This window comes from Canis lupus, chromosome 18 (genome assembly GCF_011100685.1).
Source record: "Canis lupus familiaris isolate Mischka breed German Shepherd chromosome 18, alternate assembly UU_Cfam_GSD_1.0, whole genome shotgun sequence".
NCBI classification, from domain to species: Eukaryota; Metazoa; Chordata; class Mammalia; order Carnivora; family Canidae; genus Canis; species Canis lupus.
The window spans coordinates 37,227,172-37,241,973 of NC_049239.1; the positions used below are offsets into that span (position 1 = coordinate 37,227,172).

The 14,802-nt window shown below is 41.1% G+C and overlaps 1 protein-coding gene across 5 annotated transcripts in view; it reads left to right on the forward strand.

The window, feature by feature from the left end:
* MPPED2 (metallophosphoesterase domain containing 2) overlaps positions 1-14,802 on the forward strand; it is a 176,111-nt gene that overhangs the window by 78,564 nt on the left and 82,745 nt on the right. For all 5 annotated transcript variants that reach the window (XR_005373414.1, XM_038563162.1, XM_038563159.1 and 2 more), the window contains exon 4: positions 7,495-7,720. Coding sequence is in view for 4 of the 5 variants with exons in the window: in XM_038563162.1 (XP_038419090.1) it covers positions 7,495-7,720 (226 nt within the window). In the remaining variant the exon portion in view is untranslated. The remainder of the gene's footprint in view (positions 1-7,494; positions 7,721-14,802) is intronic.

A 14,802-nucleotide genomic window follows, 5' to 3' on the forward strand; every position in this document is an offset into this window, starting at 1 on the left:
TTAGGGAAGGCAGTATTTGGCATTAGCCACACCCTAATGGCCTTTTGGTTACCCCTACTTCCCATACTCCCCATTCATGAGGAATGAAGACTATGAGGCAGGGGTCATCTTCTCACAGGAGTCAAGAAAAGTGACTGTCCTGGAATTGACTTTGGATTTTGATTTGAACAGAACTTAAGTTTTCTAGAGGAATACATTTTATAATGATTTGTGACAGAAAAATAGGTCACGGTTGTATGATACTTAATTCTGAGGGACATTGATTTTTATGGAGGGGAGCAAGCTACCAAGGAATCTTGTTTGGCCACAGCAGTGCTTATATATGTTTATTTTTAAATGGTGATGCGCACGTGTACTGATCCTCACCACCCTCTATTACTTCCACTTGGTCCAATTCACATTTTTGCTTTACCTCTCTGGTCCCTATAGGCATCTGGGCCTATCATCTTGGACTTCTATTCTCCTGTCAAAGTCTCATCTTAGTTCTTATAATATAGTCAACATGTTTTTAAATTCTGGGACCCTACAGAAAGTTGGGCACAGGAGCTTTTCCCTACTCTTTCCCAAGGCCGTGACCTTCTCTTCATTGGGTAGGCTCCCAAATCCTTCTGAGAGCTGGTGGGTAAGAAATTATACCCACAATTTCAGTACCATGTGGGGAATGCCTCAGTTGAGCCAGGATATGTGTTGTCATGGTGTGAAGCTGAAACTGCTTCATGACTCCTGGAGGAGAAATCCATGACATGGCCAGTTCTACTTCGTGATACAAAGGGGAAAGGCCATAGTTGCCAAGAGCTAGGGTGAAGAATTTTTTGTGGATGGACGAGTGGTATGAGGAGGACTGGTGTAAGAGGCAGGTCCTGAGCCAAACTTCATAAGACTTAAAAATTTGGAGGAGCACCTGAGTGGCTCAGATGGTTAAGCGTTTGCCTTCAGCTCAGGTCATGATTCCCAGGTCCTGGATCAAGTCCCACATCGTGCTCCCTGCTCTTCTCCCTCTTTCTCTGCCTGCCCTCCCCCCACTTGTGTTCTCTCTGTCTCTCTCAAATGAATAAATAAAATCTTTTTTAAAAATTGGGGGTCACCCAAAAGAAAACTAGCGCGGGAGGCAGAAGACCTCTCCTTGTCCTGCTTGTGCTTCCAACTTGGCCTGTGATTTTGCTTACCCAATGGTAGCACCTCTCTGGCATTCCATTTCTTCATCAGTAAAATGGAATTGGACAAATCAGTGGTTTTTCTGTTGACTGTTTTTAAGCCAGGGATAGCTCTTCACACGGAATCTTGCCCCAAATTGTAAAACAAAGGAAAGCAATGCTGCTGTGGGGGACACAGGAACAGGTGTGTTGCCTCTGCCTTCATCACTGTCCTCACGTCGCCCTCCTCCAGCCCTGGGGGGGTGGGGGGTGGGGGGGAAGGTTCATGGAGCACAGCTTTCAAATCACCAAATGAGGCTGTCTCTGAAAATCCTGCTGGGTTCATGTGCTGTGACTCATGGGAGTCACTTTCAGTAACACACCCAATGTCCAGAGTTTGGTGAGGAAGGGAGGCTGGCCTTGATACAATTAACTGTGTGCTTTAAAGTTGTTGCGGATTTAGCAGACAGGTGCGTAACAGAAGATCTTAAACTTTTCTAGGCATTCTGTTCCTCTCTATATACTCATAGAAGAGGACCCTATCTGATTCTAGGAAGATACCAGGGGTATTCCAGATGAGTAGTCACTCCTAAGAGATGTTATCGATCCTGCGTTATGCTATTCATTTGCAAATGAGAGGCTGATCCTGGCACATTTTTTGGTAGTCAGTAAATACTAGAAGTGATGGGTAATGACAACAGAAAGAGGGAAGAAATGAGATGTTCACAAGACACGTTTTTCAAAATTAGAATAATCTTGACAGAAGCCACTGGTGTGCGGGTTAAAGGCCTCATACGCCCACCCACCATCCCCTCTAGATCCAGATGCCTTGAGGGCTCTAATAATACTTCTGTTAACTTGAAGGACACATTAGACCATGCTGGTTTCTACTTTGGAAAATCAAAGTTCTCTTTTCTATCTCCGATGTTTTTCCTTGGGAGTAGTGGCATTGTGCCACTGTGACAAGGGAGTGATCCGATTTATGGATCAACTAATATTTACTTGGTTGGCAACTGGGAAGGGCCATCACTATAACAATCATTACATCACAGCTGATACCTAGTGAGTCATCATTGAACTGCACAAGTTCTTTGAATGTGCCATCTTGTTTAATGTGTACCAAACCTTGGTGGTGGGATTATATTTTCTTTCCCCCATTTAGATTTGAGAAAAGTCCAGTTTAAAAATGGTTTGTTAGAGATTTTTTTGGCTAGACTGAATTTGGAGGCAGAGAATGGAACACTTTGAGAGTCTTAAACTGAGTCACCATATGTCCCTGGAGGCCAATGTGACAGCAGTTTAAACCTTGTCATGTCCCAAAATGATAAGCTCAGTTCCTATAATTCTCCTAAGAAAGCTCCTGACAAATCTTGCAGAAGTTCATTCATTCTTCCGTGTATTCAGCAAATAATAATCATGTGCCTGCCATTTGGAAGGTATTGAACCTGGTACTTTGGGTCAAATACAGAGCCACAAGCCATGATCCACGCTTTCAAGGACTTCACTGTCTAGGGGGTGGGAGACAAGTCATATGCAAAAAGCAAAACTAAGAAAAATAGAGTAAAAAAATAATTAACATGCACTGATTGTTTACTCCATACCATGTATGTGCTTGAAATGAAATTTTATTTCATTTTATCTTGAGCACGGGCTATGAGGTAGTTGCAGTTATTATCCTCATTTTGTGAGCACACTTGACGGAACTTAAGGACCCTGTCCAAGGTCGTGCAGCCAGTGTGTGGGGAAGCCTGCAGCAGAGTCCCTGCTCTTAACCTCGTGCTGCCTCCATCGTTTAAGTTATAATAGTTTTTAAGATTGAATCACAGAGAATAGAAATGTGAAACATACAGAAAGGAAATATTAACTAATATCCATTGAAGTAACTCTGAAGAGGGAGAGTGAAATGAGTCAACTGAGAATGAGACAGGAGGCAAACGGAGCTGAGGAAGAAGAGGAAGGAAAGGAAATGCCACAGAGGAAGGAGGAGAACCCGGGAGTGCAACATCTCGTGTGTCAAGGGGGACAGGAATGTCACTGTGGTGTGATCCAAAGTGCAGCATCTGGTGTCAAGGGGGACAGGAATGTCACTGTGGTGTGATCCATGGAGATGAGAAGTGAGAAAATGTCTGGGCTTTGGCTATTAGGAAGTTATTATTGACATTCTGGGAAAGCTTTGGGAAGAGAATAGAAATGGAAGACAGATTACATGGGAGTAAGTTCTGAGTAGCCATGTGTCTCTAAGTTGTTAATTCTCCTAACAGAGGAGACCATCAGGCAACACAAATGTGGTAAGTGGGCCAGGTATGAGAAGTCATAGGGGCTGGGGAGGTCTGTGGCTGACTGGAGGTCAGTATTGACTGGTCTTCTGATTTTCTAAAAGTAGCTAGAAAATCAGAATTTTTTGCATGGTATCACCTAATTTCTAAATGTTAGTTCAATTCAAAAAACAAAACACAGAACAGCATTGAGGCCAACTGTAATACATCTATGGGCTGTATTTGGCCTACCAGCTGTGAGCTTCTGGAATCCTCTTTCCAGAAATTTAGATGTGAAATGAAGAAGTATCTCAAAGAATAAGCATGGTTTAGGATTGTACATGAGGGGTATGTGTGTGTGTGTTTGTGTGTGTGTGTAAACGACTCCTTGTTTTTGTTTTCTTAGGGTTGGGAAACAATAACTCACTAAGAAGGAGTATTAGATGGAGAGAAAGAGACCCAAAATATTAAAGATAGATGTCTGGAATATTAAAGTGTCAGTGACAGTGGGAAGAATGAGATCAAAAGGCCAATTATTAGAAACATTGAGAAGATGGGCTAATTTCTCACGTTTTATTGTTTTACTTGTTACAGTCATCACTTTGCCATACTTGTGAATTATCTGTATTATTATTTGCTTAATAATTTTCCTAAAATCAACTCTTATTTTAGATGTAAAGAGAGAAGAATGGAGTAGAGATGAAAAATGAAGCCATCTATCATTATTTGTACTGTCAGATTGTATTTCCCAAATATGCATTTTTTTTTTTTTAGATTTTATTTATTTACTCAGGAGAGACACACACAGAGAGAGAGACTGAGACATAGGCAGAGGGAGAAGCAGGCCCCATACAGGGAGCCTGATGTGGGACTTGATCCCAGGTCTCCAGGATCGCGCCCTGGGCCAAAGGCAAGTACTCAACCGCTGAGCCACCCAAGCATCCCCCAAATACACATTTTTAAAACATATAGAACTATTTGATAATTTGTCAAAAGTTTATCTCCATTCCACTTAAAACAATCTTTTATATTGCTAGTAGAACATAGAGCGTGTCTTGGGAAAGATGGAATGCTAGTTAGAGTTCTTTAGGTCATTCGAAGCAAGAATTTTTCCATGTTAAAATAACTGTATATAGCCTTAGTTTTTTTTTTTTTTTTTTTACTTACGCAGGTCAACTTCAATGGCCTGATCTGAATAAAATGGATCAAGGCAGGCACCTCTTTGTCTGACAATTTTTAAATGACGCTATTTGAATACCAAGAAGTTTGGAGGTTGACTGCAAAGCCTTCCAAATTAATCTAGCCTTGAAAAAAAAAAATACCATCAGGTAACAGGAGATTTGTCAGCTGCCCTGCATACACTTTTCACATAAAACAATAAAAGTTGGCAGATTATAGATGAAAAGTCAGTTCAGAAAAAAAAAAAAAAAAATATATATATATATATATATATATTTTTTTTTTTTTCGATGTGTGTGTGTGTATGAGAGAGAATCTCCTAACACAGGTAACAGAGAATGGAAGCTAGACACTACTACTGGATTCTCAGAAAGAGATGAGTTTGTTGGCAGTGTGTAAACATCCTCACTGTTTCTTCATTTTGGTGGCTACCTTTTTATGCTGCGTCTCCAAAATTTGATTTAAAAGACATGTAAGAGGCCTGTCTTCCTGAAGATTTACTTTGTAGCAGCTTTACTTTCTTTAAAAAAAAAAAAATAGTTCAAAGGAGGGAAAATATAGTTCCTTTGCCTTGTTTCTCAGTCTCACCCATGCCATCCATTCCCGAACCAGACCTCTAAAATGGAAAAAGCAATAAGCCTCTTGCAAGAGCAGTGGTGCATAAAGAAAGGTTTACTTTCTTTATGAAAGTAAGAAAGGTGAGTCCATCATCATGAATGATTAAAAGAGAACTGGGCAGCTATAGCGTGACTTGTACAAATAGGGTTGCTCAAAGACTCATGCGGGTACGACCTACCTTGAAACAGATTACTGTCAAGGAAAATGTTTCAGCCCATTCCAACTTTGGGGGCACAGGTAACCCTAGGGGTGCAGAATCAGGCCAAAGGGGGTCACATAGCCGTGATGTGAGAGTTGTGGAGCATCTCACAAATTTCTAGTGTGTGTGGTGTCAGGATTTATGGCAGGGATCTCTCACCTCTAATACATCTCTCACCTCTATTTTAAGTTCAGGGAATTGTGCGAAATATCGTTCTATCCAATCAGCTTATAATATATGTCACACTCCTTATTGTCTTATGCTAGTGGACATTATAAACTTGTAAAAACGTACATTTGATAGAAGCTTCCTATTTTCTGTGAGCTCTTCACCACAGCCTTAAAACACATCTGAGGCCAAAGGCATGTCGCACAGCCCTGTGCACTAGTAGTCAGGGATATCCATTGACGCTTGGCTACGCTGTTCGTGGTTTCAGATTTCTGCCGTGTTAGTTTTTGACTGCTTTCATCTCTCTCTTAAGCCTCACCTTTAAACCACATGCTATATATGCAATTTCATTACTGATAGAAACCTAAAAATTGAAAGCTAAAGAAAATAGCATTTTAAAGCATATTCTGGTGATCTTAAAAATCATTTCAAGGGCACCTGGGTGGCTCAGTGGGTTAAGCATCCGACTCTTGATTTCGATTCAGGTCATGATCTCAGGGTTGTGAGATTGAGCCCCACATTGGGCTTCCTGCTGAACATGGAGCTTGTCTAAGATTCTCTCTCCCTCTCCCTCTATCCCTTCCCGCCACCCCCACTCATGAGCGTGCACTCTCTCTCTCAAAAAAAAAATCATTTCAATATTAGCAAATAAGTTTGCAGTGCACTGCTGAAATTGAGTACTTCACAGGTCTCCGCAGTTTGCATTGCTGAAGTCCAAGTGCCCCCACTCCCAAAATATAATTTTCTTCCCCACTAAGCTTCATTAATTAAATCATTGACTCTGGCTTGCTGGTAAGGACCAATTCCTACAACAAGTGTATCCAATTTCCTGCTAGTGGTAACTTTCATTCTTCCTGGAATAGCAGGAAACATTAATTTTGCATTGGACCCAGGAGTCTCAGGAAGCTGGAATTATAGGCACCATTGCCCCACCCTTTTCTCCCCTAAAATAAAATGAAATAAAATAAAATGAGCAGCAGCTCTGCAGTGAGGCTTGAGGGATGGGTAATGACAAAGAAGAGAAAAGGGCATTAATTTCAGGATGGGGACAGCTGCCCGGCACTATCTCCCTTTGGATTTTGGTTCTTATAGCATCACGGTGAGTTATTAATATGTATGATCTGTACTTTATTCAAACATTATAAATCTATGCAGAAGTCTGGTGTTTGGGTTTTCCTTTATAGCTTTCATTCTTCTTCCCAGAATTATCTCATTTTGATCGGGAAACTTTTGCATAAAAAGCACACACCGAGAACTCACATTTCCATACCATAAATATTAAAAGGGGGTTAAGCTTTACAGTTTCTTCTCCCATCCCAATGGGAGGAAAGTTAGCCTTCTAATCAGGGGGCCATTATTAATGTTCTTTTTATTCGCAAGCCACAAGGTAAATTTTAACTTACAATATGAAATCGTACTATGTAGTTCCTTTCATTTATGTGAATTGTGGAATGCTTGGCTAGGCCATGTCTTTTATATGATATACTACAAATATACTTTTGAAGGATATACTACAAATCCAGCAGTTATTTGAGTTGTTAAGAACAGTTGGTTGGCTTATATTTTGAGGACCAAACCAAGTCCAGACCTTTTTTAAGGATCGTGATTAAAGTGCTTTTCGCAGGATAATTATAAAGTACGGATTCATCACAGTGTAGATTCATCACAGTGAATCTGGAACATACAGAAGAGAGAAATGGAACCAGAGAGTGGAATGTCTTTTTAGTAGCTTTTAAGCTTCTTAGCAGCTTCCTCTCTCCTGTTTATTGTCATTTTTTGCTGGCATAAAGGCATAGTCATAAATTTTGGTTCCCATGGAAATATAAAGGAATGCGTGAGCTATTTCATTTGGGTATACTGTCTGCTAATCACACGGTCTCGGCTGTTGTACTTCGTGATGGGAAATGAACGTGCTAATTGGTACTCTTTTTTCTTATTTCAGGAAACCTGCCATATGAATATAAAATAGTGATTGCTGGGAATCATGAACTGACATTTGATAAGGAATTCATGGCAGACCTTGTTAAACAGGACTACTACCGTTTCCCCTCTGTGTCCAAATTGAAACCAGAGGACTTTGACAACGTTCAGTCCCTCCTGACAAACAGTATTTACTTACAAGACTCGGAGGTAACAGTGAAGGGATTCAGGATATACGGGGCACCTTGGTAAGTGCTCAATGGAACAATCTTCCCCTTCATTTTTTTTTTTTTTTTTTTTTTTTTAGCTCAATGCTAAGAAATCATGGTGCAGACTTAAGGTGCTTTCAATGAAGAGGCTAAGGGTGGAAAGAAAGCTTATTGCTACGTGTCTAACACAACACATATTGTGGCTGGAAAGAGCAGAGCTTGTTGTTTTCATCGTGGTGCAGATCTCCTTAGGCAAGATCAGTGGATGTAGGGTGCTGGTAGATGCATCTATGCTTATGTGACTGGGGCTGCATGTGCATCTGTGGGACACAGAAGGATTTGGGGGAAGGTCACCGCGTTACCCTTCGTGCAGATTCAGCTACTCCGAACATTCCATCAGCCTTAGGTAACTCATTTCCCTCTCATTTTACACTGGAACCCCTCGTAAAATATCTGGCTTAGATTAGGCTTTCTCAAACCTTGCTACACATCAGAATCACCTGACCCAACTCAGAAGAAATACAGATTTTGAAGCCATCCCCCCAGAGACTCTGATTCTCCTTCCTGAGGTAGAGCCCAGCAATTTGTATTTTTAAAGCTCCCCAGAGGAGACTGAGGCACAGTCAGCTTGAAAGTAACAGATTGAGACTCGGTGCTGAAAATTCTAGCACGGAGCTCTAGAAAACTTGAAACAGGCATGGATTCTTTGGGACCAGAGAGGAACCATTTTGATCTTGTCTCTATCATTTGTCTGTTATATGGCTTTGGAGACACTGATTCTCTGAGGATGAGCCTCAGTTTCCACATCTCTAAGCCTATGGAGATAATACCTACTTTAGAGGATTATTATGAGGATTAAATTAGGTGATGTTTGTAACGGATGTGGAAGAGTGCCGGGTGGTTTATTTAGGATAATAATTATCATTTTCTGGCCTTGGTTCTGCCCCTAAGTATTTATGTGAACTTGAGCCTCCAAACCAGTTTCTTCATCTTCAAAATGGGAGTTTTAGACTGGAAGAGCAATATCAGAGGAGTCTTGGATTTTTACTTATTTATATATCTATTTTTTTGGAGCTCTGTGTGTATATGAAGCAGAGAGCCAACCTTTACTTACCCAACCTGGAGAAGAGTCCCAGCCCTGCGCTAGGATTTACATATAAGGCTGGAGGAGGGCAAATAGCATGACTTTAGCTATGGCCATCCCACTCCATAGTTTGTTCTCTGTAGAATAGAAAGTTGAGATAGTTTCTCAAGAGTTGATCTTTTTTTTCCAGCTTTACTAGTTGGTATCCAGAAGGACTGATGAGTGAATACACGAAATATATTTCATTTTAAAATCAACCCAACAAAAGATTGTGAACTCTTACTAGAGACTATATGCCAGGCATTGTTCTAAGTCTATCTTTTATCTCATTTTCCTCACTTTCCTTTTATCTCATGCCTTTAAGAAATGTGACGCTGTTATGATTCTCATTTAGCAGGTGAAAAAACTCAGGCACAGAAAGGTTAAGTAACTGTTCAGGGATCACCAAGACCCTGAGCGGCGGCATCCTAATTTTGAGTCTGACTACAGGGTGCATGCTATGACAGGTGGTAGTGGTGTGGTAATTGGTGGTTAGAATCCACGGTGGTTATATCCAGCTTTGTTAATGTACATCAAGTAATGGTTTTTATGCGTGAGAAGGTGGTAAAGGGCAGGAGAACAAACAGGAGAAATTGGTGGTCCTATCAAATTGTAATCTGAAAACCGGTCTCAAAGTAACCTAGGATGTCGGTATTAGCATTTCTGAGCAAAGGGCTGGAGAGGGAGCTTTTCCATTCTCAGAGCTCCCTCCTTAATGACTATGCAGTAGTTGAGGCATGACTTCTGATTGGCAGAGAAGCTCTACATGGAGTTACGATCATTTTTTTTAACACTTGAAGATGATATTTGAAACCTTCTCGAAGGCACGGAACATAGAAGGCTGTTCCTGAACAAGCCACACTTTCAGAGATCTAAACATTGATAGTTGCTGAAATGATGATAGCAAACTCCATCCACTATCTGAGCAGATTCAAATCTGTATAGGATAAGGTTTAGCTAAACCAGTTGACGGCTGTGATGAATGAGGGAGTGAGTGATTTTGGATCCAGAGGCAGATCTTGCAGCATGTCAAGAAATAAAAAAAAGCAAAAGAAAAAATTTTAAAAAACACAGTAATTCAAATATGTGATGTGATGGAGTATAATCCATTTTTGATGTTGCTAAAAACTTCAGACAGTGTTTATATTTGATCTGAATTGATGTCATTCAAAAATTGCTTGTTTTAATATTGGAGAGCAAGAAGGTGGGCAGGATGCGTCTTCTGACATGTTATCCTAAAGTTGTCTTTACACATAATTTGTTGGGATTTCCAGAAAATTTAAACTATTTCCTGCCTCACACTTCCTTACAATAAAGGAGATCTTTACATGGAATCTGTGTCACCCATAGGAATTGCTGGTACTTTGTCTTTTGACTAAGAATACAGAGGTTGGTGAAGAGCAAATTTCAATTTCAATATGTATTTTGGAGCTATCGGTAAATTGGGTCTCACTGTGAAGATATTTTGTTAAAATTAATAAAATAAGATGAAAACAGAGGGAGGCAAACCATAAAGAGACTCCTAACTCTAGGAAACAAACTGAGGATTGCTCGAGGGGAGGTGGGTGCGGGGAATGGGTAACTGGGTGATGGGCATGAAGGAGAGCACTTGACGTAATGAGCACTGGGTGTTACATGCGACTGATGAACCACTAAGTTCTAACCCTGAAACTAATAGTACAATATATGTCAACTAAGTTGAGTTTAAATTTAAAAAGTTTAAAAAATTAATATTCCCAGGACTGCTGATAATCTGAACATTCATTTGTGAATGCCCACGCTAGCTTTTCTGTGCAGAGAGCACAGATTTTCCTAGCTCTACCACTTATTCAGCCCTGGCACCTTGGGTGAGTGTCTGAACATCTCCCTGTCTCTGTTTTCTCACTTTTAAAGTGGGAGATAGCAACATTAGTTCTTTCATATGGTTCCTATGAGGATAAATAAGTTAATGTATCTGCAGCACCCCAAAGACTTCCTGACACAGAGGAGGTATCTAATAAGTGTGAGCTACTACTGATACAGGGCGGTTAGTCTTTCAAATCTACTTTATACCTTTGTCCATCTTCATACGAAGGCCGTTGCACTAGGAGTCAGATGGGGTGCCTTCTAACTTAAATTCAGGCTCTGCTGATTGAGTGACATGAGGCAAATCACCAAGCTTCTATATTTGTGAACTAGGGCCAACGAGGTCGGCCTCAGTATCTCTCCTCCACTGCGCACTTAAATTTGGTCACCAAAGTTAACATTTTCAAAAAGTATCCATATTACCAGGACATGCTTGATTATTTTAATATCTTGTACACTTTGTAACCACTATCACTATTAAGAATTTGACTAGAAGCAAAGTTTGGGAGGGTTTGTACCAGAGCTACCACTTTCCCACCTTCAGAAATTAGGTTTCTCCATCCCTGAGATTCACCCACAGGTGAATGCCTGCTTACTAGCCAATTAGTTATTCTAGCCCCAAAATAATCTAAATGGGTTTAAGGTTGATTCCTGGGCTTTTCCAGTGAATTTTGATATTACTAGGGTCTTAATTTCAAAACAGAAGCCAAAATAAGATCCTTGATATAAGGATTTCCATCTTGTCGTGGGTTTCTCAGAGGTGATGGCCATCCAACCAGGAAGATTGCTGTAACTCATGTATTTTAAGAATGTGGATCGTGACTTGCTTTCAGTATAGAAAAGGAGTATCAGTCCATATTCATTACAGTGTTTTAACTTGCAGCACAGCCGAAAGCTTCCTAAAGATGAGGGAAAATTAAAGCAATGTCTCTAATTTACAGTTTAGCAGGAAGCTGTACGTGGAGAAGAATGTACAGCATTCAAAGGATCCGTGTGTGTTTGCAATAGGAGTGCACGGTGGTACTTCTGAGGTTCCCGAGGAAGAGGATCTGGGTGTGGTTCGATGGGTCTGGGGAAATTCAGTAGCCTGCCTACACCAAAGAAGATGTAAGCGGGCTGCCTTGTCCCCTTGGAAGGAGGGCAAGAGCTGACCAGTTCCAGAAAGCACCCCCACTGCAGGAGGCCTCTTGGCAGGTTCTGTGGCTTCTGAATATATTCCTTCACCGTCTTGTTCTTCCCAGTATCTTGAAGAAAGGAAGCAGGCATGAGGTATTAGCATCTTTGGATGTATCAGCCCAGACACAGCTTTTCTGAATTTCGCATATTATGTTTTTTCTCTCTTTCTTGGGGGGAGAAGAAGAGGGTCTTGTGTTGTCAGGCAGGTAGGTCTGCCTAGGACTTCGGGGCCACGACAGGAAAGCTTCTGGATTTCTTGTATCCCTGTTGTTGGTTTCCTGCTGCCACCATGGTTCCTGATTGCCTGTCTGTGTTGTCTTTTCCAAAGGCTGAGGATGGCTTGAAAGAGGAGGCAAAATTTGAATCTGCTTGTCTGGCCAGGGTAGGGGGGGAGGCGGAATTTTGAAATCAGCTCTATATTTTGGATTATTGGATCTATAACCAGCAGCTTAGTACTAGCAGGCTTCAGTAAACTCACTTGTGGGACTTGCCATTTAAAAATCAACCCCTTGGGGATCCCTGGGTGGCTCAGTGGTTTAGCGCCTGCTTTTGGCCCAGGACATGATCCTGGAGTCCCGGGATCAAGTCCTACATCGGGCTCCCAGCATGGAGCCTGCTTCTCCGTCTGCCTGTGTCTCTGCCCCCCCCCCCCATGTCTATCATGAATAAATCAATAAAATATTTAGAAATAAATAAATAAATAAATAAAATCAACCCCTGCCCCTTCGGTTTTTTTTTTTTTTTTTGGTGGTTTTTCTTGTTTGTTTGTTCATTTTGGTTGTGTTTCAATTGCTCTTTTGTTTGTTTTTTTTAAAGATTTTATTTATTCATGAGAAGAGAGAGAGAGAGAGAGAGATAGGCAGAGGGAGAAGCAGGCTCCATGCAGGGAGCCGGACGTGGGACTCGATCCTGGGACTCCAGGATCATGCCCTGGACTGAAGATGGTACTAAACCAGCTGAGCCACCCAGGCTGCCCTCCCTCAGTTGCTCTTTTGATACTAAGATGCTGTGTTGAAAAAAAATCGAGGTACTAATTGATCAGGAGCCAAACTGCAAACAGTAGAAATAAGCCCACATTGACCCAAGCAGAGCATCGTGTGGTTCAGCAGTGGCTGCACCTCGTTCCCCTCTTGAGCAGAAATGCAGGGCTGCCTCCCGTGGCTTTTAATGAGTATGAGCGGAGCTTTCCGATGTCCAGGAATTTGATCTCTCTAAGACCACAGGGTCAGGGACAAAGAACACGCTTTTTCATGTTACAGTAGACCCAGGTGTAATTTGTCAGATTTAGTAACTGTGGAGGAAGTGCCTAAACTTCTGTGGCAGGAAAATTAGATGGGGCCTACCTAGACAGTGGAATTCTGAAATGGCTGCAGTAACAAGAGAAAGCCCGTTGAGTTGCATCTGCAAAGGGAGCCTGAGCAGAATGTTTTCTTCCCCTCCTCCCTGCCTCTCATTTCAGGTCCACAAACATGTTGAGTTCATTCATTCATTCATTTAGATATAATTTTCTCAGCATTTTTACAAGTGGGAGTTAAGTGTTGATGCCACTCTCTGCAGCGTTTGTAATTGTGTTTGCACAGAAATAGCTACACTGTTGCTCACGTTTCCTTGTTCTGATCAGCGCAATAGTACTTTGTGTTTACCCTGTCAGAAAAGCTTCAGATGTTTTTATTTCCAATTATAAGTTTTGTGATGCATCATGTATTTTGCTGACAGCCTTCAAGTTCTTGAAATTGCGGACAAATTAACAGCAGATATTGAGTAAGAGGACTAGGAAACCAATTGGCAACTCGTGATAGAATTCGGATATGAGGATGAGTGGAATGGGCTCCTTTATTTTATTTTCACAGTCATACTTTGTGATTAACTTGAGAAAGGAAGAAAAAGAAGAAAGAAAAAAGAAAGAAAGGAAAGAAAGAAAGAAAGAAAGAAGAAAGAAAGAAAGAAAGAAAGAAGAAAGAAGAAAGAAAGAGAAAGAAGAAAGAAAGAAAGAAAGAAAGAGGAAGAAAGAGAGGAAGAAAGAGAAAGAAAGAGAGGAAGGGAGGGAGGAAGGAAAAGAAAGAAACATCTCCATGTTTAGCTGGAAGGTCCTTTCGCACTAAAGAATAGGACTATACAAACAATATTGGTTCCTACCACCGTCTCAGGGATTCCAGCTTTTATTCAGGAGGGTTCAGAAAGGTATTGGCACAGAGAAAGGTCTGTGTGTGTGTTAAACAAATATGCACTCTGCTTTTACATGATTCTGTTTAAAGGCCCAGGCTAGCATTTCATTTTTCTTGGCACAGAGCCCATAGACTCTCCCATATGAAACCTATGGGTGTTTTGCCCTGCTCTAGAGTTACAGGCTCTGTTTACATTTTTGCCTGTTCCAGAATGCAGCTGACTGTTCTTAAAGCCACACGGGATCAGATTCAATTCTGGTTTAACAAATGCCCTGTTTATTTGAAAAAGGAGAAAGCAAAACCGATCACTTTGCTTTCCACCTCCCATTCATAGCCATCTCAGTGAGTACCAAATCCAGAGCCAGGTTGTGCAGAGCTTGTGATGTTGGACCCCGCTGGTACCTTTCCACCCTGCTCCCTCCAAACCCTTAAAGCCTGTCCTGGTGCCTTTATCTGACGCCTCGGTGGTGACTGTGTGGAAGCATGGGGAGGGGGCTATGGAAATGTTTGTGTACGTTCAGTTATCCTTAATATCAACTATTGGCATAAATTAAATTTTTGCCTGCACGTTCTGAGAGACAACCTCAATCAGCAGACAACAATAACACGCTTGCATTTGGATGATTATTTCACTCAGGGAACTGTCACATGTATTCTCTCGTTTGGGCTTCACAGCCATTCTAAGTAATTAAAATTTAAGTTAAAAAAGTAATTCAGACAATTGAAATAAGCAGAGTATGTATTAATAACAATAATTAATAATAGCCAGCATCTACAATTGCCTGTAGGTCAGATGCTGCTCAGTATTGCCT